The following is a 25,211-nucleotide window of genomic DNA, read 5'->3' on the forward strand; positions in this document are numbered from 1 at the left end:
TGGACAGTACAGACAGGACAGTTTGCTCCTACCAAAGGCTGATCTAGAGGAGAGCAACACTTCTTAATAACACAACTGGTTAATAAAAGCTCAAAAATAAAAATTCTCCTCTTGAGATATGAAAGGGTAAAAAAAAATTAAATCTTTTTATTCTCTTTGATTAGGATCCTGTTGATCCAGCAAACACTGTAATTGTGATTCGCTCATTAGTTCCTGGGGGTGTGGCTGAGCAAGATGGCAGACTTCTTCCTGGAGATCGGCTTATGTTTGTCAACGATGTCAACTTGGAAAATGGCAGTCTGGAGGAAGCAGTGCAAGCACTGAAAGGAGCCCCAACAGGAACAGTTAAAATAGGAGTTGCCAAACCATTGCCTGTAAGGATTTGGGAATTCAGTGTACTTCTTATATTATTGAAGCTGATACATGCTGATCCTGACTTCTCCATGCATTTTGTGTTTTTTGGGGTACAGCTGGGTGACCCAACTATTGCCTTAGGAATGGCCTGGGTAGTATATGACTGGTGCAGTGATTGCAGGACCCAGCACATTGTCTTGCAGCTGAGAAGATAGCAAAGCACCTTGCAACCAGCAGAATCTTTCAGGGCTGAAAGTTGCCAGGCATAATATTGTACACTGTACACTTTACATTGTTCTCTGAATGTGTGTGATGGTGACACAAAGTTGTTTTTATTTGATTTGCATGGAATTTACCAATTCCTTTGATTTGTAAGGTATAGTATTGTTACACTTGTTATTCCACTCGGGGAGATTGTTTGATTTAGTCTGGGTGGTGTGTGAGAGAAACAGCAAAACTTGCAAGAGGTTCAATAACAAATTTTACTTGCAAACTTTAGAACATTAAGATTAAATAATACTTGGCAAATTTTAAAATGTAGGCATTTTGGTTAGAAATGCAACAATATAAAAGCAGAAAAAATAACACTTCAGAAAATGTATATGGGAAAAGAAAGAAGACAGGGTAAGAGTAGAAGGGTATGTAGTTGCCACCCATGCATCCAGTGACAAGACTTGATTGTTGCAATTTCAATGCCCCTTCAAAGCACTGGCCACAGTCTTGATCCACCTGGGATGGGGAAAATCCATGAGACACAAAGTTCAGTAAGTTAATACACTCTCAGGCTAGATGAGAATGCCCAAGTACCTCCCTTGTGGTAGAGAGCTTTACAATGTCTCATGTAGCACCACAGATAACGAGGCATTTCTGTCTTTAATGGTTTATGACTCCTAAGAGATGTTGCAGCTTCCTCTCAGGTTAGCATAGTTGAGCCAATTATAGTCCATGAGAAGGCAGGAATACTTTGAAGGCTTTGTCTGAGTGTGCCTTCACATCTCCACAGGGGTTTTCATACCTGAGCCACTTGTGAAAGGACCGTGGTCATGATAAAAAGCACTATCCCACCTCATAGGATTTGCTTTTTACCAGCCTCTTGCCTTATGTGGCTCAAAACCCAGCTTGTAGACTCAGGTGGTGGGTGTTCACTCCCTCTGCACCTGTGTGGTTACTTTGGTCAGCAAAGCACCTGCTGCTTCTGCAAGTGTTTCACACATTGACCCTTAACATTCCAGTCCCTCACAAGTATCTATGCAAATTTTGTATTTAAACAGTGCACTTTGTTTATGTAATAGTGTGTAGTCTTCAGTTTGTATACATCTAACTGGTTATTTCAGGCTTGGTTTTATAAGGTAATCTGGAACAATTCAAAAAAGAAAAAGAAGGTTAAAGATCACTGAAATAGTCACTGAGATAGTGTAGCAGTAAGAACGCTAGTGAACAACATCCCTAATGGGTTAAATTCAAATCAGTAGAATGGCATTGGTTCATACATACAAGGAAGATAGCTCTCTCTATGTTAGTAAGCCCAAGCACCATATTAGGGGTTCATTTTTTGCTTTCCATGAATTGATAGTATTGTAACCCTTATGGATGTAGATACCAAATTTTCATTCTTAGCAGATCTTTGTGGGAGAGTGGGAGGGAATAACTGTTGGTTAAGTTCCCAGAAACTTCGCTTTTCATAGTAAGAGAGTACGTTTTAACTTGCTCTGCTAGATTATTTTTTTTCATTGGAGACTCCATATTAATTGCAATCAAACTTCATACTCTAGAACATGGCACTCTAAAAGAGAAAATGCACGGGGGTTTTGTTTCTGTTCCCAAAAATTGTCTACATATAGCATTGCACTTCAATATTTCATATATTATGCTTGCCAAATAATTAAACAATAATCCCTGCTTTTTTTGCAATACTGGACAAATACACCTACTATCAAATTATGTTGGACAAAACTATTGGTTTATAGTCAGAATTTTTTTTTTTCCTTTAGAGGCTGACAGATACAACCATAAAACAGAAGTCAACATAAGTCAAACATAAAATAGAAGTCTTCCTACCAGCAAGCAGGTTTGCTCTGTGGCTAGCAAGATTATAAAGACCTCTCCAGTTAGGCTCTTTCTCTGTTGGCAGGTGCAATGGCAGTTTCAGTATGTCTTTATTAAGACCAGAGATTGAAAAGGAGCCTAGACCATGTTGTAGGTTTTTTGGTATACCTGGACAGGCCTTTTTCATTATTTGAGGTTTCAGAATGAGATGTGAAGCTGAATCAATTCAGGTACATTTGAAAAAAGAAATTGTCTCCTTACCCACTGAATACTGTGATTGTGATTGAAATTATCTCTTTGCTGCATTTGGAATCCATTTGCCTTTCTAAACAGCCCCCTGCCCCCTTGCAGAATGCACTCTGCACCTGCTGTGTCCAGGCCACTCATCCGACTCAGAGCTTCGTTCTTTCTGCAGCTTTCACCTGAGGAGGGCTATGTCTCTGCTAAGGAAGATTGCTTTTTCTACACTGCCCAGTCACTTGAGGAGGAGGGGCCAGCTGATGCAGCCCTCTTCCATGCTGAGCTGGCTCTGGTTAGTGGCCCAACTTACCACAGATTTTTTCAATCTTTGCATTTTGTAGTGAAAGGGGTTGCCTTGTCACTGTCCATGCTTATTTTTTGGTGTTTGCTGTCTCCACATTACTCATCCACTGTAGGTGGGATGGATTCTGACTTTGTAGAAACTGACATGTAGAGATTACGGCTTCCTGCATGAGCTGTGAACCTGGCCTATGATATGTTAGTTGCTGAGGAAAAGAATTTTTTTTTTTAATGTTTTTCAGAAGTGCACGGCTATCCACTTGTCCTTGCATGCACTGAGCAGTTCTTTGGAAATCTCACCTTTTTAGAGTAATGTTCATGTGCTTACTTTTCTATGTATCACAGTGCATCACTTTACTGTGGAAAGTTTTTCATATTCCCTTTTTGATGTAATCCAGCCTTACAAAGAACAATGTCTGTCTTCAAAAGCTGCAAATACTTCCTCCTAATAATATTCTTCAGCCTTCAGCATCAATCAGTGATTATGAGATTTACAAGGTCAAAAGGTGTTCACTTGTACAAACAATGCGGCTTACCTGAGCATTCAGTGCCTTACATAGCCCAGAAGTTAACAATAAGAACTCAGATTAAAAAAGACACAGGAACTAGGGCACTACAAAAAAGCAAAAAAAAAAAAAACCCCAACCCCTCCTCCCACAAAATAAAACAACCAACCTAGAATACACATGTATATGTATATATTCCAAGTGTGTATTCTCGTGGTTGTTTGTTCTGATCTGGGTCTGCTGTTGAAATTATTCGGCCCTCATTTTCTGGAGACTTGAGAAGGGAAGCAGCTTCTAAACAACAGAACTTAGTTCATTAGACAAAACCCCAAAATTCAACAAAAACCTAAAATTAATCCTGTCTAGGAGATAATCTCTGCATTGCTGCTTCCAGGAGGTTTGTTGTTTTGTTTTTTTTTTTTTCACATTTGCCCGTGACAAGCTGGCTTAATAACTTGCCTTTTAACAAGGCTGCATATTTTTAATTCTTCAGTTTGTTACCTTTAGCAGTTAGGTAATAGTATTTATCTGGCTCCAATTATTGACAAGAAGCATGAGTTTTATATTCTAAATAACCTTTAATTAAAGAAAGATGTGTTGAAATTATCGGATTAAAACTATACAAAAAATTTTACTTCCATCTGTGGTTCCTATTTAAAAAAACTTGTGAAAAAAAGTAATGAAAATACATGACATAATAAAATTGTCAATCAAGTTTGTCAGTTGTCTAATTTAATGTGCAAAATAGGAAACTAAATGTGCAGTCACCCAGTTGAAGATATGTTTTGAGAGTGCACATATGAGATACAGTTTTTCATAGACAGATCTGAACTCAGATTTTACATATATGTCCTGAATTTTCACAATACTTTTTTTTGGGGCATAGCTTTGGTAAAACAAATACATATTTTCAAGAAGATGAGCTGAGAGTAATTTACAGCAAAGAAGCAGTTTGGATTAGCATTTAAATCTATAGGCTTGAAATAATTTTTAAAAATTCCTTTTTACCTTGAAAAGGAATAAATGCGTTGAATTACTGCAGATTGTTACTACTGCTATAGTGGATTCAGAATATGATTAACCACAGGGTCTGAAAAACAACTTAGATCCCATCTCTGTAGATGGGTGCACTCATCTGCTTCATACAGTTTATGATACGGACATGGCTCTTAACCCGGATCATTTTTGTTAGCCTGCACTATGTTCTTGAGCTCTGCTGGAGAGATGAAATAATAATCAAAGTGTGGTGTATGAAGCACCATAAATTAGGGATTTTAGGGATTTTATTCTTTAGAATAAAATATTTTTAAAAATATGAGTCATGGAAAAAATATTTCATTAAAGAAAGGTTAAAAAACTACCCATATCAATGTCTGAAACTCTTAACAATTTTATTTCTCATATAAGAGAAATAGAAATATAGGAATGCCCATAGTAAGCTTGTCAAAAGCAAAGTAATTTAAAAATCTGTTAAAAAAATTACGTATTAATTTTTCATATAAATGCACTGTAAAGCACTGTAAAGTTTCTACATTGTTTCTAAAAGAGTATGAAAATAACTGAGCCAAAGAAGTTGAATCAAGGGAACATTCTTGACATGTGGCACAAGTGAAGCTCAATTTTTTCTGTGCTAATTTTTGTAAAAGAAAATTAAAAAGAAAATAAAAGGCCCAAAGAAATCAAAATATAGGCATCAAGAAGTACAGAAGAATTTTCCCTAACTTCTGCTGTACTTCTATTACTAGTCATGAGCGTGCCTCAGCCTCACAATTTACTCTGGTTCAGACTCTTGCTTTACTTCAGATATTCTTTGCAACCTTTGAAGAAGTAGTAGCACAGATTTACTGTAAGCAGAAAAATTTTCCTACTGCACTGTGCAAATTCAATTTCAATCTAAAACATGGAACAAAAAAGAAGAAAAGTATCAGTGTGTAGTGGCTGGTGTGCATGTGTTTGGGGCTTATGTGGTGTGATGGCAACAGCCTGGCTGATTGAATTGCTTTTGTTGTTAGGTGGACTCTGGCGAGGCAGATCTAGCGGATGAGTCCACCTTTGAATCACAGTATTCTCTAGAGAGAGACGTCTTCCAGGATTCAGTGACAGCTCTGCATGGCAGTGCCTGTAGCGGTGAGGTGAACAACAGCTTCTCTCTTCCATTATCAACTCCAAAGGTAAAATCCGGGGTGGTTTTATTGATGGCATGCTTTGATTTTAAGTGTGAGCAGGCTGTGTATTATCAGATATAAATCTGTGTCATCCTGGTTCAAAATGCTGTATTTGCTACCAAGGTAAAATTTTGTTTTGAGTAGTGCTGATGTATTTCACATGTCTTTGTTGAAGAGAGAGGCAAATAGAAGGCACAAAGCTTGGATTTTTGCAAGATGGAGCATGATTTAGCCAGGGTATGATGAAATGTTTGTAGTAGAAAAGGTCTGGTGGAGCAGTTTGCTAGAAAAATAAAATGGTCATTCTAGGCATAGTAAAGAGTGGTAGCACAAAATTGCTCTGTTGCTCTAGATTTTAGTATGATGAGCAAGAGTAAATTTTCATCCCGATTTTTGCTTTTGTGCTTCATAATTAGTATGTTTCTGTGGTTTTGAATGAAGTTTTCCTATTGATGCTGTAATTATAAGTAAACCCATATATAAACCCTGCTAATAAATTTGAGATAAAGCAAAAAATAGATTTATTTAAGAGTATTAAGAAGATCAGTAGCTTTTTTGGTTCTTGGTCACATACCAATGACCAATGACCTGATTGTATTTTCTTTCTTTCCATGATTTTTCATGTTCTTTTTTTTCTTTTAAATCTTTAGATCTATTTTGCTAACCTAGAGCTTTCCAATTCCATTCTGCTAGCATTCTTCATTGAAAACCACTGGGTTTTCAGTCTGTGGTCTTGAATAGAGTAGCTGCTGCTTTTTCTGCCGCAACTGAGTGCAGTAACTCCCGTTAACCTTTCTGGAACATGTTTAGCCCTTATGAGGTGCTGGTTAGAAAGCTACATTCATCTTCTAATGGTTTCTCCTAATCCACAGAAGAGCACATCTCTGCTGTGCCAGTGGGACAGCTTGCATTGTTTAACTCTGTAATTGTTACTTAAGTGGATTATGCATTTTGCATGCTTAGGAGTGTTTTGTGAGATAGAGACTGGATTTACATTATATATCACACTGACGCTCTAGAAAGTGTTTAGTTATTTTCACCATTGACTTAAAGATAGCTTTGGTTTGCATACTTTTAAAATACCATGGTCCTGACTTTTCAGTGTTCATCTCTGTACACCAGTGTGAAGTGAGTATTAAGTTCTTATCAAGTAACCTATTCATGATTCAAAAAGCAAACTTAGTGGGAAAATCTGTCCATTCGTTAAGACTTTTGAAGCTAGTGAAATGCAATAAGATTAAAATATCACCATATGATGCTGTGATTAACGCAGAGATATTTTAGCTATTTCTGGCTACAGGGCAGTTGGTAGGTTCTGAGTGGCACTTTGGTGTCACATTTAAAATAGGTATTGGAGAACATACTTAAAATAATGCAGATGCTCTAGTGAGGCCACATATAACTGTAGTTATGAATTCCTGGAATTGTGTTTGTCCTTAAAAATTACTGCATTGGCTTTTCCTTAAGTGAAATAAAAATAAAAATGAGTATATGATGCAACATGTATATGGCATATGAAATAAATGTTGAGTATGATTTGAGCTTGTTTTTTCTGATCTGGAAATGGGTACAAAACAGACTTAAAAGTAGATGTCCCTGAATTTGAAACCTTATCAAATAATTTAAATAGATTATAGGATCGTGTTCTGTTCTCAAAAAGGTAGGCAATTATGTCATTGATTATATCATGCAGATTAGTTGTATTTAGGCTCTGCTCAATTATCTTCTCAGCTGTTACTTAAACCACTTATTTACTGGTAAGACTTTTTTTGATTTTTGTCTGGGGACAGAACAAGCATGTATGCACTTCATCAAAGTTGACAAAAATGAATTGTAAAGCTCTTGAGACAAAATGTTGCAGAATTTCCCCAAATCCTGGGAAGCATGTCTCCCCAGCTTTTTGGAGAAGCAATAGAACAAGTAATAGGACCAGTGGATAACAACTAAGACAGATAGAGGTAGTTGATTTTGAGTTTTTATTGCATTTCAGAAAAAGATCCCTAATATTCATACAGAGCCTCTAAGTCTTAAACTTATAAGTCCTTGATACATCTTTTTAAAACGTAATGGCCTACATGTTTTTAAAATAACTTACTTTAAAAGGTCAGTTAGAGAAAATTTGAAGTTTTTTGTCTTTTCCATAATGTTGTAATTATTGAAATACTTTGAAACATTTCAAAGGCAGGGCCTCAGAATCTTGGAAGTCTAAACAAATATATAGAGAACTTAGTCCTACTAATGCAGCCATAACTGGTAGCTTTGCAATAATTATTAAGTGTTAAGCTTTTGCAATTGTATTATTGTATTTCATTGTTGTCACACTTCAAATTCCCCACATTGACCTTTTGCTGAGGCTTGACCAAGTTTTTACTTGTCACTTTTTGAGGAAGAGAAATCTTAATATGTTTCTGTTCAGTTAAATGGATGATAATATTGTGTTCTTATTGTCTGAGCTGCCTGAAATTCCTCTTTGCTTGCTGAGTATGCTGAAATTAAATACATTAGTCTTGCAAAGTTCTTTCAGTTTTCACAGAAAAACAAGTGGATGCTTGAATTTTAAAAACTTACTGTAGTCATTCAAGATAGAGCTAGTAACTTATTTTACTGATCTCTGGTATTATTCAGCAGACAAAATTGTCTGAAAACTCAAGTTCATTTTATAGTAGAATGAATGCTTTTAGGGAATTGCAGTGAGGTTGATCTTGCTGATCAGTAGTATGTTTAAATTCCGTGAGATTAGTTTTGTTTAAGGTTTTAGCATGACGTGGTTTTGAATTATACTGCAAATGAATGGTGATTGTTCATTGTCTCCTGTGTTGAACAGTCTGTTGGAGAGGAATGCCCAAATGCTGCAGCTGATTTCCATGTATCTGAGAAGAATCTGTACAACATGAATCTGAATCAGAGACTGAGAGATGAAAAGTCTGTAGCGGACAGTAGCCTGGAAACTGCAAATGATTTTACTAATACAGATCTTCTGACTCTGGAGGTTTCGGATATCAACCAAAATGAAAGTGAAAATGCAGCAACGTGGACTGGATGTCAGACAGCATCAGAAATTGTACTAAACACAAGCCTTGCTACCACCACACAGCTTGATCCCAATGAAAAAGTAAAGTTATTTGCCTTTCTTTTTTTTTAATAATAATTTTAACAAAACATACAAGAAGCCTGTAATTACACCAAAGAATTTCCTGCAGAAATTGTCACAGGCCATTAGCTGTGTCTATTTCTTTGGTTATTAATGTCCTTCAGATGTATTAGATCACATCAAAACTTTAGGATACAGACCTTTCTAAAATAGGACATAATTTATGTCATCAAGATAGTATTTTCTTGGAGGTTGACAGTGCAAGGTATATCCAAGTCTTCTCAGGCCTTGCATCATTAGGTACTGCTGGACCACAGTGTACCCCCTGGGCAGGAGAGGGGAGTTTTCTTAGCTCTTGTTAACTTTCACAGGGGCATGACTGCAAGGTGCACAGCTGGAATCAGGCCTAGGAAGCCAAGCGGGGCTGGTGTGAGTGTCTTACCATCATGGTGTTCTTGCAAGCCTGTGCAGTTCAGCTTGCAAACTGACCTGTGATGCTGCAGTGGGCAAACCTAATTTTCCTTTATATGGCAGTCACTGTAACACGTGTTTCTTATTTATTGCGTTCAGTCATTTATTGAGAAATGCTTAAAAGAGCTGTAATTTCCTAGAAAATTTGTTACTTTAGTACTGCCAGTTGTCAAATATCTGTAGTGAATTAATCTGAAGCCCTTCAATTCCTTCTACTAATTTCGACGTCCCTAAATTAAAACCATGCTTTGTGATAGATTTGGTATATTGCCTGAATGAAAACAGAAATAGTGATGCTAGTTTGATCTTTGATGAATTAACTTTTCCAAAGTCTGTATACAGAATCTGACTTAATTACGTTAATCGCTTTTGTGTAAGGCAAAAGGAGTTGAGATCAGTATGACCCATCATATTTTTATGTTGGTAATCAGAACTGGTGTTGTTTTCCCTTACATTAGGATCAATTGCTTTTAATGGAAAAGAGATGCCCACTATCTTTGGAGGGAAGTTCCACACTCTCAAATTCAGTCAAAAACATGTATGAGAAGACTATCAGTATTGCAAAAGGCAATTCAAGCCTAGGTAAGTTAGTGAACTTTTTTTGTAAACTCTTCAAGAATATGGCTGTTGGGTTCCTTTGTATGTTCCATGTTTTGTTAGTAAAAACTAAATATTTTCCATTTAGTGGGGACAAGATATTAATTCTTTGCTGCTCTTTCGCTGTTTGACTGTGATGGCACTGGATCCGTTTCCTGTCACTGTGAGCACAAAAGTGAAATGTGCAGTCTCACTGAGAATTTGTTATCCCATAAAGGAGTTTAGTCTTTCCTAAATATTAACAGAACAATTTTAATGCACTGCTTTTCAATGCACTAATATAGTGAAAAAACAAGATATAGCCAAGGAATGCTCTAGAAGAACACTATGGTCAAAGAGCTGCAGATGAGACTTTCAAATATTTGTAAACACAGAATGGTCTTTCTTCCTGAGGATGGTCAAAATGGGCTAAACAAGTAGAAAAGGCTGATATGGGTATAAGGTTTATCTTATAGGAGGCTTGGTTAACTGCTGCCTTTACTGGCTTCATTGCCAGGCTGTATAAACTGCAGGTCACAGTGCATTTTGAAGCATCTTGATTTTGTAAAAAAAAGTTTTCTTTGCAATAAACTCTTAAGTCAGTGTAGTTGATTTTCATTTATGTGTACGAGTATTTTAAGTGCAGTGAACATCAAAGCAAATTTCATGTCAAGCATAATATGGCATGAAAATACAAACTTGGGGCAGGGTCCATATGGGCAGACATTTTATGCAGAAAAAATAAGACTGGTCTTGATATGTACAAAATACAAATGTGAATGTTTATTTTTTTCTGGCTTTTGACTAGCATTTTTCTTCCAGTGTGAGTGTGCTCTAGCCTGGGAAGCAGCCTGGACACAGTGACCAATTTGCACACATGGCTGTACTGTTTTTACCTTTCATTTTTAAAAAACCATCTAAGTCAAGAACTATGAATGATGTTGAAAGCTGGAGCTGCATCAATTAAATACTTGAGAGTTAAGAACTGGCACTTCTTTTTTCCTTCTTAATGTCCCTATGTCACCCATACTTTACAGCAGCTCTTTAATGCTAGCCACTGCTGACACTCTAACATTTTGACTGTGGTTTTTTAAACAATGAGAGGCACCCAAATGCAGAAGAGCTGACATGCCATTGTCCTGCAAAAAATTTCAACTTTACAGTGACATTTGCATTTTTAACCTGAAGCTGTAGGTGTCCAAAGTGTGACATCATCCTTGTGGATCTGTAATGATGTCAGCATAGAAAAAGGGAAAGGGAGTCTGTTGTATGTGTGATGTTTTCCTAAAGAGCTGTTACACTACACTCAGTAGTAGATAGTAGATAGTAATGTATGCTGCTATCTTAACCAAACAGCAAGGTTAGGTTCAGAATTTCAAACTACATTTCAGAAAAATAAAATTTTTATTAAGCAGTATTAAGATAGTGGAAGTCCATTGGGTGGAATTCAAGTGTTCCAGCCCTGCACTTTCCACTGCCTTAGTGAAGAAATAAGTTTTTCCTCAAACTGTTACTAGGGTCTGTTTCATGTACACCAACTGCCTGAAGATAACAGTGACAACTCGTGTGTAAGAAGAGTCAGGATGACACATGAAGACCATCATAAGTCAGTCCCTATAGGTTCCCCATGGGAGAGGAGGGGCCAAGAGCATACATGTCTTATTTCCCATTACTGGAAAGAAAGTGGATAATATTAAGAAGCAGTATCCTTCTGTGCCACAGGTACAATACTGATTTCACTAAAATATTGGGCTATATCCATTAGCATTATGCTGGCTTTCACAGAAGACAGGATACTCTTCTGGGTCTGAGCTATGGCTCACATAGGAGAGTGGGAAGGCAAGCCACCATCTCATTGGGATCTGATTCATGCTTTCTGTTGAAAATAAGCATGTATATATTTTGGCCTATTAACTACCTGTTTAATCATTTCACTTTCTTTCCAAAGAGAGTTGTCATAAACACGAGGGAAATGTGTATAAACTCAATGAACCATTAGAAGAGTGATGATTTTAGATAGTTTTAAAGCAAATTCATTATCTTTCATATTTTTTGCTTAAATATTCCATAGTTTTAATTTTTCTTGTATTGAGCTATGTATGTGAACTGACAACAAGGTAAAGTTGCTGTGATTGTGATTTGTAGTTGCTGTCTCAAAGGGGGAGAGTAAGAGCAACATATATAGGCTTGGTGATACTGGTAGGTCAGCTGACTATTCCTTTCCTGCTCCAGGTTGCATTTCTTTATTTTGGTATCCAGAGCTGTGGCTCAAAGACATTAACTGTTTCATGTGTTTTACTGTAGGGATGACAGTAAGTTCCAATAAAGATGGTTTGGGAATGATAGTTCGCAGTGTTATCCATGGAGGCTCAATAAGTCGTGATGGACGGATTGGTGTGGGGGACTGCATCCTGTCCATTAATGAAGAGTCAACCACTAACTTAACCAATGCACAAGCCCGGGCTATGCTGAGACGACATTCACTCATTGGACCAGACATAAAGTAGGTAAAACTAGTTATGAATTATGGTAGGAAAAAACTGATAATCAATTTTTTTTTTTTTAAATCATGCAGGTATTTAAAATGAAAATGCTGTTATTACACATCAATTTACCTTTAAGTTGCAGCATCAGATGGATAATTAATCTACAGATTACATTTCCGTGGATTTCAAAGACGAGATCATTTGTGTGAGAAGCTTCAGATATTCTTAGAAATCACTTTCATGAGGATCATCATTATTACTGCTCTGCCTAGTTTTATTGAAAGAGTAGGATTAGACAGAATTTTGCATTCATAGGATGACTCTTTTACAATTTTCTCAAGATGTTTGTGCTTCTTGAAGGTGGACTGTCCTGGCCATTGCACAAGTAATTTCGTTCAGTTTTTTTAATGGGTTTTGGATTTGGGTGCCAAATAGAAAGTATGAAATACGATCTTAATGCAGAAAATTAATGCTTAAAACATTTCAGTATGACAAGCAGTAGAAACACACTGTTTTTTGTAGTCACCTCCAATTTTTTATTGGTACATATGAATGAACTGTTACTGTTGTGCATAACTATCTGCTCTTGGTAGTAGTTGTTTTAATTTAAATTTCCAATAATGAATACAAGTTTTGAGAAATCTACTTGAGAAAGTTTCTTCTTCTCAGGTTTACTTAATTTACAACATTTTAACTGCCTTAAAGCACAAATCTTTCTAGTTGCTGTAGTTGTGGAATTAACATTGCTCACAAGCACCATCTGGAAATAAGACTGTTCCTGAAGATGTGGGTGGAACTGTAGACACACCAATGCTGAGTTTACAGCTTCAAAACCTAGTGGCTTTCTCTTTACCCTGTGGTAACATTGAGTGGGTCAGATATGGAAATGGATTAATGGAGTTTTTGGTAAGAGAAACCTCTACTTATTTGAGAGGGTGACCTTGAAAGAATCAGTTCAGTCCCAATGTGGTTAAGGGTAACTTAACTTAACTGAGTTCAGAATGGACAGTAGGGCCTTCTGCACACAGAAGTATTCTAGCTTGCAAGAGACCTAGTATTTTGGGAGCAGGTGGGCAAAGTACCTTCACTATTGGTACTAGGTTTACTTGCCTGCCCCATTGCTGTCATGAATTTAAGATTATGATTTAATGTAGGCTTGTTTCAATAAAGGGATATGATCATGTAATGAATTAAATTATTGTTAATGCTGTCAGGAATATAAGCAAGTCAGTGTTGATAAAGTGTGTGACATTGGTTATTACTGTAGGCTTCCAAACTGTGACTAGCTACTGTCATGATTGAAATTGATTGTATGTGCATGTGTGTGTACATCTGCTTAGAGACACAAATGCTGCAGCACCATTCTTCTATGAGGAGTCTTTTTTTAGTGCTGCAGTTCTTGATCAAATATAGGTGTGTTCATTATTTATACTTATCCCATTATAGCTGCAATATTTTTTGCTGTATGACTACAAGTTTTGTTTTCTAGTGGTATTCTTTTGCATATATTCTTTTATATGTTGGAAATAGTAAAATCTTGCCTTAGATGTGGATATTCAAATTTTCCAGAGAAAAATGCATCCCATTTCTAAAAGATATTTCAGAAAAGGGGCAGTTGCTATTCATATTCTTACTCAAAATTTTTGTCTTTTGTTTTGTATTTCTGTTCTTTGTTGCATTCCTATGACAAGTTTTAAAATGAAACCAGCTTCTCCACCTTAGAAACAGAAAAACCATATCTTTTGGTAGCTTCTAAAGGAGTCTTGCAAGAAAAATTATAGCATTTTTGGAACTACATAATTTTGCTGTAAAACTATTCAGCATAATCAAACTTTTCTTTAATTTTTATCTTGAGGGAGCAGTACAGGATCCCAGAAAAATCTTATGATACAAACATGCAGATAAAACCCCAAATCACAAATTTGGATATGAGGAGCTTCATGTTAAGATAGTTCTTTATATTTGCTGTTCCTCTCCCATATTTATCAGTTCGGAGCTAATGTGGCACATCACCCTGCAGCATTTTTGATTTTGGGGCCATCATTTCAAAGATTTAAGTTGAATCTCTTTGGTGTCTTCCTTAGAAAACAAGAGTAAGCTAGCACTCATACGTGACCAACTAGATATCATTCCTCTTAGTCTTTACTGTAAAGTTTACCCCTTAACTTTTAGACTGAGTTTTTTTTTGAGCTTGCAGGGTATTTCCAAAAAGTGATTAAGCATATGTATTTTGTGTCCAAAGCTGCATTTCAAACAGTAGCAAATAGTATTTGCAGAGAAAACACCAAGGTGTTCTTACTGGCTGTGTAAAAGCATTATTTAATTCTATTAAAGGATATTGGTTTTGAACAGTTTGAGAACCAGCAGTCTGAGTTCCAGAGTTGTGTATTTAATTATTTTCCCGTCTGTTTGTAAAAAACCAGATGTGTGGCCCTACCAAATGCATTCTGTTTCACTTCTCACTCTACCTTGCCAGGAGGTCTTATATTTCTGTAATAAAGCCAGTGTCTTGTGCTCAGCAGCAGCTGCTTGTAATATCTGTCAGACAATTATAAAGCTGAATTAGAATTCACCTGACTGAACAGGGGGATGAATTCCTGATCAAGAAATAAGAGAGACTGCAATTCCATTTTCCATGGCTCCTAATAATCACTCCTATAGACAATAAAAGCATATGTTTTCTGGGTTAAATGTAGATGAAGTGGAGGTGGAACAGGACAAAAAAAAAAGGAAATGAAGAAAAAATAATCCAGCTCATACTGGTACTCATACATAAGTATGCCTCTCGCATTCAGCATGAGACATTGATATTAATTAATACCATTGTAAAAAGATGCTGCATCGTATGCTTCACATTCTAGATCTTCTCCAGCACCTGCTGATGATCAGGCCCTCTGTTATGTGTGAGTATTGGCAATTCAGAAACTCATTATGGCTCTGTGTTGCAACTTGTCTGTAAAATCATTCCATGCTTTATGACATCAATAGCAATGTCAGGGATATATCCAGATATAGGTACATATTCTTTCTTTTCATGTATGTTTGTGTGTGCATGCACCTGTGGCTGCACATGTGGTTATGTATATATATTTTTTTTTCATTAAAAAAGATCCAACTCTATGTGTATAATTGTATTACATATTTATATATGGCTTTAAACTTGAAGATTGATCACACATCATAGTCTGGAATGAAAATACCTGTATTCTAAAAAAATTATTGTTAATATTTTAAAATTTCATCTATGACAGCCACCCAAGATGTGCTCAGAGCACGTGTGCATGTTGTGTGTATGTGTACAAGGTTCATTTCTAGAATTGGCATGAGTACTGTGTACTGATATCTGGATTAATCTCAGTGTCATATTTTCTGTGGCACTTTTATTTTACTTCCTTCATGTATGCAAAGGTTCAAATTGAACCTTAAATGTTAATTACAGTAATTTGTCCTAAGCATTTTCCATACTTTGTAATTTATTTGTTGATGTTTCAAGATTTTGTGTAGCTGTTCAGTCAAGCATGTGATAAATGTTCCTCTGTATTGCATGCAGTGTTGTGTTTGCCAGATATTTTCATATGTACAACCATTGGTGTTTCCATTATCACTGCTTTAGTTGCTAGTGCATATCTCTGAGGTCAGAGAAGTGATGATAGCTCTCAAGAAAGAAAACCAGAACACTTCTCTTTCGAGCTATACAACTACAAAAGAGAGGAAGATGGTTAAACCATGCAAATATTTTCCTTTAAAATTGTTGAACTTTAATTTCTCTTGCAGTGAAGAAATATCACACAGAAGCAGAGCAGTCATTTATTTATTTTGTTTTCTCTGTCTTCATGTCTTTTTTCTGGCCTTTGTTTCTCTTACTGTCTTCCCTGTAGCTATATTAAGAAGATTGCCAGTCTGTTTTGCAGATGAACTATTCAGGTGCCTTTGTGGGGTTTTATTTTTACTTTACAGCACAAAGTTCCACAGGGTTGGTCAGAAGAGCTAAAAGCACTTCTTGGTCTGTGCCCCTCATCATCCCAACCACAGCCTGAGTTGTTCAGGATAATGCTGAATGTCTTCAGAACCACTTTGACTTTGAGTGAGCTCCAGCAGCAATCCAGCAAGTGATGGTTTTGATAACTATGAGGTGTCTGCCAATGAGCACTAAGCAGGGAAAATACTCTTTCATTTCAATAATAACATGCAGAACAGAGAGAATAGGAGGACAGTCAAATCAGTAGCACAGGTAATAAGAGCAGTTATAGAAATCTTTGCAGTTAACTGGACTTTGGAAATCATGAGCAAGATAAAAAGGTGAACTTCACGCAGAACATAATTTAATGTATTTGATCCATGTAATTTGATTTTCTTTTGTATGTTATTTTTATTTTGCAAACTCCAAGCGTTTTGATTTATATTTGTGAAGCAACTGAAGCATTACAGGAACCTAGATAAAAAAGAACGTGTAGATAAGAATGAACGTTAAAAACATACTGAAGGTTCTTTTGAGTGCTTTAAATTAGGCTATTAGAACTGTAGTTAAGCACTAGAATATAAATAATGTATTTTTCCAAAGAGCTAAAATGTAACAGCCCCCAGTGATATTATTTAAATTTTATTCCATCAGTGGAAATAAATTAGGTAGTTCAGTTGCTCAATTTTGGATGCATTTTTAAAAGTGGTAAAATAAACCTCTTTTCTTTATAATTCCAGTGCTGTACACAGAAAGAGAAGCTAAGGCAGCTTTTTGGAGATGTTTCTAAGTAGCATTTAAAACTCTTTGAGAGCAACCTTTGAGTTCATACCTTTTTAATGATTCAGCACAATGTCAGTTATTTAATTGTATAACAAAACACAGTAGGGTATCCCAGTAGTTGGGGTGCATATGGTTTGCCTCCCCCTTGAGATTAGCTGATCTCAAGTGCTTATGTATAAGGTAAGACTACTACTACCCTTGGATCTTGGCACTCTGCATAATTATTTGCCGTGTGCTCCTTGCAGAAGAGGACAAGAATTGATATATACTGGACACTGTACTGTCAGAGGTCACACTCTGATGTATACATTCAGGCTGAATCTGGGATAACGTGTTTCCTTTGCAGGAGTGTGCCATTCTCCATTCCACACTTTGAACCACAGCTTCCAGCTTCGGTTTAGCATAAAGGAGATTGTCCAGGCCTTTTAGGCAGAAGTTCTGATTTCTTTATTGTATCTTTCTGTCAAGGAAAAACAATATTATTTCCTACTTATTTTTTTAAGTGATTAATATAACTGAATGAATGTTACATTTTCTTCAATTGAAATGTTTTGCCAAGGCAAGGTATTCTTATGGGCCTGTTGGGTGAAGCTGCTGCATCAGCTTTTGACCCATGAGAGTTTTGCGAGCACAATGCTAGTATTGTCTGTAGCTCAACACACTTACAGTTGGAGATGGCTCAGAAATAGTAGTCATTACTCTCCAAAATTGTTTTCTCTCTTGCTTTTTGCTTTAGCATTTTCCAGTGCTGGAATGCCCTCAGGAAAGGCAGATAAGAGTTACTGACATAGTGCAGAATTTGTTTCCAAGTGTGTTTTAACTTCTCAGCTTCCAAAAGGAAAATATGCTGTGTCAAGTTGAGTAACACTCACATGTGTGAAAAAAGGTCAGTGCAGAACAGGGAGATTTAAGGAAGAGGTAAAGCTGTTGATAATGAAGATTTTTAGAATGGATATGAATTTAGATAATATGGTTTTAGAAATTTCCATTGAAAGAACTATGAAGTTACTTCCATTCAGCACCCTAGATACCTTAATACTTTTTGCACTTTTCTAGATATGGTAGATGTGAGAGGAGATAGGGAACAGATAGACTGATAGCATTAGTTGTATAAAAGTTTATTTGCATTTCTTCTGATGCTTGATATATTCAGCAGAAAACTACTGAGACAGGGAATCAGTGGCAATCAGGATGTGACAAAGAGGACATCAAGCAGAAGTGATGGACAGGAGAAGGCTCCATGTGAAAGCCTTAGACTTGAAAGTCTCTTCCCAGAAGTTTGTATGTCCTTATTAAATGGCCCAGACCATTTATTTTTTGTTTAGCCCTGTCTCTTCCATGGGCTAATACGTTATTTTTTTCTTTTAACAATGTTATGTATGGCAAGACAGAATTTTTATCCTGCTCTTTTTCCATCAGCCTTACTTCCTGGTATACTTCAGTCTGACAGCTAAGCTGTAGATTTTTAAGAAGACAAAGCATTTTTAAAGGAGGGCTATCTAAGTAGCCCTGTGTATATCATGGTATATACTGTGGTATCCTTTTGGCTCCCAGATGGAAGCTTTTCAAGAAATATTCTTCAGGCCTTAATCTTTTTTCCCCTCTTTGTTTCACTCTTCCCAGTCTATTGGGCCATTTCTGTTTCTGGCATTCAAACATCAGGTGGAGTCTGCACATCATTTGGCTGATGAAACTTTGCTGTCTCACTGTCCTAAACTGGTTGGAAGCGCAGGAAGGCCTGGAGGAAGGAGCTGAGCAGAGGATAGGTCCATGTGTCATAGGTGGTGTGCTGTAACACATTTTTATGTCTAAACCCATGAAGTATTCTTCACTAAAAGCAAATAAATCTACAAGAAGTACAAAACCACCCAGAAAATCACAAAACCTCCTACAGGCCAACTTTCAGAAAAATTTTTAGCAGTCATTGAGGGTGGTAATGATGCCTCAAACCTTACAGATCCTTCAGTGTTTGTCTTTGCATGAGGAATCTATGTTTTGAATGAAGCTGGATTGTCTCTTGTTACATTCCTGTCACTGTTCAAGCACCATTTACTTTAATTACAAAAAAACTGCATGCTCTTCAGCTACCTGATTTGACTGTAAATGTGTACTTGTTGCAAAGTCACAAAGGATTCGTGTCAATGCTTATTCCCAACAAACCAGCGCTGTGGCTTTGAAGTCAACAAAGCAGTCTTGAGTGCCTTCGTCATATCCATACCTCACACCCACTAAAGGGAGGATTGGCATTCCTTATGCTAGTTTAATGATGTCCCATTTTATTGCAGTATTACGTATGTGCCAGCAGAAAATTTAGACGAGTACAGAGCCAGTTTGGGACAACAGACAGAGGGAGCTGTGCCACTTGAACTTTTTCCTTCACATGTTGTCAGGTAAGTCAATAGGCTTACAGCTTTCTCCCAAATACCACTCAAATGTAACTCTTTCCATACACCTTGCATCCTTTGGGAAGATAAGTTTTATTTTAGAAGATATTAAAGATGGATGATTTTCTTCAGATCAGCAGCCACTACAGTAACAAGCTTTTAAAAATACAGTTTTTGCATTGACTAGCAAATTTTTAAGCATTTTTACAAGGCTGTTTGATCTGTCCAAAAAGGAGATCAAATTATTTCTTATTCTAAATTTCTCTTAAATATCATGCAGTTGGATTTATGTATTGCCACAAATACTGAAATGCTTCCAACATAAGACTTTGGTATTGATATTCTTTCCAGAACATAGCTGAGAGGAAAGATTATACCATTCTTTTCCTTGAGTTTCAAAAATTCTTTGCAGTTACAGTCCAGAATTTCACAGTGATTAATAATTGTTTTTTTGCAATTCATCTCCAAAAGCAGTAAGTTTAGTTGAGTGCTGCTGTTGTCATTTCTTCCATTTTGAAAACTATAAATTAATTTTAGCTTTGATTTGGTTCTAGTTCCAAATTGCAGTCTTTTGTTCTGTCTTGTGGACAGAAAGTTCATTGCAGATAAAAAGCAGACAAGGAATCCCTGAACATCATATGTATTCTAAAAGACATCAGAAAAAAAAAAGTTCCTTACATGAATCAGGTGTACAAATTCTGATACTGGCAGGGTGACTCAACATATGAAATTTTTCAGAAAAATGTGGTGTTTATGTGTATATTTTAGAAATAAACTGCATGTTCCTGTTTATCATCAGGGAACTCCCAGAGCTTCCAGAACGTGAAGAGGGGGAGGGAGAAGAAAGTGAACTTCAAAATGCGGCTTTCAGTAACTGGAACCAGCCCAGAAAGTAAGTGCAGATCTAATTGCACATTATAAAATGTCATCTGCAATTAAAAAAATTTGTAACATGTTTTAAGAAGAGTAAAAAACCAACAGAATCACTGCATCTTAGGTATGTTGTACATTGCAGGAGTGATTAATGGTTGACTTTTACTGCCATTGGGCTAAAATCCCTGCAGTGTCTTGATTGTTATAAAAATTTATCTTTACTTATTCTAAGCTGACTATCAGGGTCAAGTCAAAAAAGATGAAGAGAGAGATTCAAAGTTTCTATTAGAATGCAAACAAAGTGACTGATACTAGACTCAATTACAGAATTTCTAATAGATAACTTCCACTGAAAGACAAAACTTTGCAAAGAGGAGTTATTTCAGAATTTTAAAAATAATTGTGCAAATCCAGGTGTCTTCAATGTGCAGCTTTGTCATAATTGTGACAGATTTTAATTTAGCTTGGTCCTTTTTTTGTCACAAAAGGGTCGAACTCTGGAGAGAGCCTAGCAAGTCATTGGGGATCAGTATTGTTGGAGGACGAGGGATGGGAAGCCGCCTGAGTAATGGAGAAGTGATGAGAGGGATCTTTATCAAACACATTCTGGAAGACAGTCCAGCTGGCAAAAATGGAACACTGAAAACTGGAGATCGAATTGTAGAGGTACCATCTGAAATCTATTGTTGCAATTCCCCCACATCTCAGGAGTCTCTGGGATGGATGTGTGGTGAGCTAGCAGCTGAGCAATTGTTACAGCTGACAGCACTTGAGCCACACAGATTGTAGTACCATCTGCTGGTGTTTGTGTGCAGACAGCTGCCTGTTAAGTTGAATATCCAACCTGAAACAGAGGACTGACTGTGTGAGCAGGAGTGTGCAAAGCCAGCAGTTTGACTGCCTATTTGAAAACAGTATGTGTAGAAAAAAGCTGGTGAAACTGAAAGATTTTTCACCTTTGCATACTGGGTAGCAATAGAAACAACCAGTGCAAACCATGCAAATGGATGCCAAGATTATTTCCATCTTAATTCTTAATTGATTCACATATTTCTTATGCATCTTGTGCAGAAGTTAAGGGAGGCACATTTTTTTTTTCTCCTGACATGAAGATGTCTGTGTTTGATACTTGACATTTTGCCCATGCCTGAATGTGATGTAGCCAGTGATTTTGCAGTGTGGGATTTATCTTCATTTCTCTTCTACTTAGCTAGTCCTGTGTACATGCAGCCACTTCTGCATTCTCACTTAAAGATATTGAAGAATGAACATACTGAAGGGAATAGATCTTTCTTGGCATGACTATCAGTGTCAGACGTTTCCCTATCTCCAGTATTGAGCTAATGGGAGCTGCCTGCATTTAACCCTGCTGGATTTCCTTAGCTGACTATTCATCAGTAAGAAGCACAATCAGGGTGCTGGAGTTGTTGATTCTGGCTCAGACTGAACTTGATTTACATGGTGGTGCTGAAAATGCAGTTTGCTGTTTGCTACAAAATCAATATTGAGGATCTTGAAATGATACCTTATTGTAGGTAGCAGTTCCTGTAACAGGATGAAACAGTTTGCAGTGTATAAGAAGTTGAGAGGTAGAATTTTACTTGATGGCCACAAAGTTAAAAACATTTTTTTCACCTGAATAAATGTGTTTTTATGCAATTGTCTCTGACAATTATGCTTGCAGAAGTTGGAATGGGTGAGTGAAATCAAAATTTTGTGTTAATGTGACTGTTTCTGAATGGATGGTTTCAGTCTCTCAGGTTGTGGCAAATGTAAACTTCCATCTCTCTAGAGCATACAGTTTTGCAGACATGGAAATTTGGAGGGTGTTTTTGTTCTTGTTCAGTTCTTCGTATGTTTAGAATTTCTCTCAGATTGTTTTTGTGCTCTCTTATTTGCATTGGATTTAAGACAATTTAAAAGTTGTAGGGGTCCTCCTCATTATATAAGTTTGTGTGTTAGAATTGCCACTAACAAATAACCCTTCTGTGTTAGCTTCTAGCTTTTATTGTAGTCATTGTGACAATACTTTACTGATGCTAACCTTACCTTAACATTGTTATTACCTGGGTAACAGGACAAATTGTTTTATACACCCCTACATATACAGACATGAAGAAAACTGACCAGGCCGAGTCAGTAGAAAGGTCCTCTAGAAACAGAGATTTGGGCTCTAGGTTTTAGTCAAAGTTGCCTAATTAAAACTCAGAACTGACTCATGACTCTTGTAGCTTCTTGCAATGTTAAGATGAGGCCTTCCAATTACAGGTGGATGGAATTGACCTCAGAGATGCCAGCCACGAACAAGCTGTGGAAGCCATACGGAAGGCAGGCAATCCTGTAGTCTTTATGGTACAGAGCATTATAAGCAGACCAAGGGTAAGCATAAAGAATTTGCAAAGAGATGTAATACATAGTAATAGATGCAGCAAATGTTCAAGATGGTGATATTTGGGAATGGGATATTTAATCCTAAAAGTGCCATCTCAACTATTTTAGGAACAAAGATTTGATTTAAGTATTATTTCCATTTAGAATGAAATCGATTCGGATTTGGAAATACCCTCCAGCACGCCGTCCTCAAACTATTTTGAAAAGCCTCAAGAAAGATAATTTGTTGGGGGGCAGAGTAGGAGTCTAACTAAAACCATCTGTTAGAGATTGACAGCGTGTCTGAGGAGCGCATGCAGAAACACAGCACCTGTTAAAAAATTCTGTGGACATTAATGAAAGGACTTAGAAGTACACGGAAGTGTCACTAAGCTGCATGGACATTGCAGACAAAAGCTACTGAGCTTTAATATGAGTTACTTGCAACACTAGGAACTAAACTTCCTCATTGTAGAGTCTGTGTAAGCTGCATGTTTATTTACTAGTTGTCTCATAACTCTTGTTCCCCAGCCAGAGTCTCTTTATAGCCCTTCTTCAGCTTCTGCTCCCTGTGGGCAGAAAACTACTAACCCATTTTATCGTCTGTCATCTAAGGTAAAGTTGCATGAAAAAGCTCTGTGGATGTTCATTATTGACAGTCAAACTACTAAAGTAATGCTTTTGCATTTGCTGTGGTGTGAACAGAATTACCGCTTTGAATGTTTAGGCCCATATGGAATGGAAATTATGCCATTGCTTTAATCACACTTTCATTTAGAGAATATTTTATTTAGGGAATGCTCCTTTGCTATTTTTGATTGTAGTTCCTTATTCTCTATTTTCAAATCATTCTTGTTGATTATTTCTTGACTGTACTAACAAACTCTTGTTTCTCTGTAAGCAGAAACATTGCCAATGTTCTTCCTGTACCATACATTATGTTGTGATCTTCATAAATGGCATTATGTTTATTATTTTCATCTCTTGCAACTTGCATTTGTATTTAATAATAAGATCTTCTAAGAGAATTTCCTGTTTTCGTTCACCAGTCACCTAAGTAGCTACCTGCCTACACACGAGCTATAATCATTATGGTGGCATTATGCATTTAACCAGGCAATCCGTTTTAAGTGACATGTAGCTAATGAGTCCATTTCTTCCCTTTTCTTCATTCCCGTTTAGTAGTTAAAAGAGAGCCTGTGTGTAATCCAGAACAGCCTGAATAATGCAAGTGGCCTATGAAAAGATAGTGATAGTTTTGATAATAAGGAATTACTTACTGAGTCTATGTTTCATACTGATTCCCCTCTGTGTATTTCTGAGTAAGAAACAATATATCACAGCGATGATGATCCCATAGTAGTGTTACAGCATTATGCTGCATGAAATGCTGCTAGTTTCTGATAACTTAGCATCTTGGACACATTGATAAAATTCTGAATGGAAGCTAGTTGTAAAAAAAAAACAGAAGGAAAAAGATCCTTTTACTTTAGACTGATTTGAATTTTTTAAAAAAGTTACCGAACTCCCTTTATTTAGCATTTGCTCTTCTTGTCCTAGACTGCACAGAAGTAAGCTAAACTGAACTCTTCAGGCAAATTCAAATGCTCAAGATTTTATCATAGTAGTCAGTCCATATTAATGCAATCCTGTTGCATGGATTAGTATTAGGGCTAGTAGTTTAGGACTTATACCATCATGACAAAATAAAAAAACAAGATTTTGAATGACTGTAGCTGAACTCTTGTTTCCTGTTTCACTAGGATTTTACTGTTGATATATGAAGTATTTCTGATGCTTATTTTAATTGCATAAAATTTCAACAAGATACGTTTTAAAATTCTGTGCAGATGACATATAACTGTCAAAGTGTAATAGGATGATTGCAATAACGATTTATTTTTCACAAACCTTTCTTTATAATATTGAAAATCAAATGCCAGTCACATCCACAGAAAATCTTGTACCCTAGTGAAACAGCCTGTTGACTTTGAGTGTCATGACAGTGAAGAATCCTTGGTCATTCATGGCATAACTTTGTCACTGCTGAAGATACAGTAGAGACAAGACATTTATTGTCTTACCAAATGGAATTACTTTTTTGTAACATGGTATTTGAAAGTAAATGTTTAGGGATGTGTTTACTATTTTCAGAAGCATTTAAAAAAAAATGAAGGAAGAATTTTCTAAACAGCACCATACCTTTGGATTAAATTACTCTCGATATAAATGATCCTGGAGAATTTTCACATTCCTGTCCATGCTATTTTCCAGCAATGTTAAACTTACAGCCTTGATGCTCACAGGTAATGGTCAGATGAATACAGCCAGTGTAGAAATTACTTCTAAGTATACACAGTATATTTCCAGCATACTATTTGAAATCAGAGCTGTTTACGCCTTATTAAGCAGATTCTGCTTAATAGAATTGCTTAATACTGCGAAATAGAATGCAGTACAAAAACTACATAAGGAATATAAAAGGTGAAGTTACATCCTTTTATTTGGTCTAAATGTGTAAACTCTTTTTCTGGTAAATGATAATGAGAAAGTACCTTGCTTTGGGGGAAGACCAGAATATTTAGTTTCAGTAAACTGTAAATGCAGG

The 25,211-nt window shown here is 36.5% G+C and overlaps 1 protein-coding gene across 10 annotated transcripts in view; it reads left to right on the forward strand.

The window, feature by feature from the left end:
• MPDZ (multiple PDZ domain crumbs cell polarity complex component) overlaps window positions 1-25,211 on the forward strand; it is an 88,761-nt gene that overhangs the window by 39,719 nt on the left and 23,831 nt on the right. For 2 of the 10 annotated variants that reach the window (XM_056513839.1, XM_056513840.1), the window contains exons 17-27: window positions 165-374; window positions 2,816-2,932; window positions 5,459-5,617; window positions 8,436-8,723; window positions 9,632-9,755; window positions 12,054-12,252; window positions 15,097-15,138; window positions 19,262-19,366; window positions 20,160-20,252; window positions 20,722-20,899; window positions 22,502-22,612. In XM_056513839.1, the coding sequence (XP_056369814.1) occupies window positions 165-374; window positions 2,816-2,932; window positions 5,459-5,617; window positions 8,436-8,723; window positions 9,632-9,755; window positions 12,054-12,252; window positions 15,097-15,138; window positions 19,262-19,366; window positions 20,160-20,252; window positions 20,722-20,899; window positions 22,502-22,612 (1,626 nt within the window). The remainder of the gene's footprint in view (window positions 1-164; window positions 375-2,815; window positions 2,933-5,458; window positions 5,618-8,435; window positions 8,724-9,631; window positions 9,756-12,053; window positions 12,253-15,096; window positions 15,139-19,261; window positions 19,367-20,159; window positions 20,253-20,721; window positions 20,900-22,501; window positions 22,613-25,211) is intronic. The other 8 variants (XM_056513844.1, XM_056513849.1, XM_056513841.1 and 5 more) reach the window with 6 other exon arrangements.

Source organism: Oenanthe melanoleuca, chromosome Z (genome assembly GCF_029582105.1).
Source record: "Oenanthe melanoleuca isolate GR-GAL-2019-014 chromosome Z, OMel1.0, whole genome shotgun sequence".
Taxonomy (NCBI): domain Eukaryota; kingdom Metazoa; phylum Chordata; class Aves; order Passeriformes; family Muscicapidae; genus Oenanthe; species Oenanthe melanoleuca.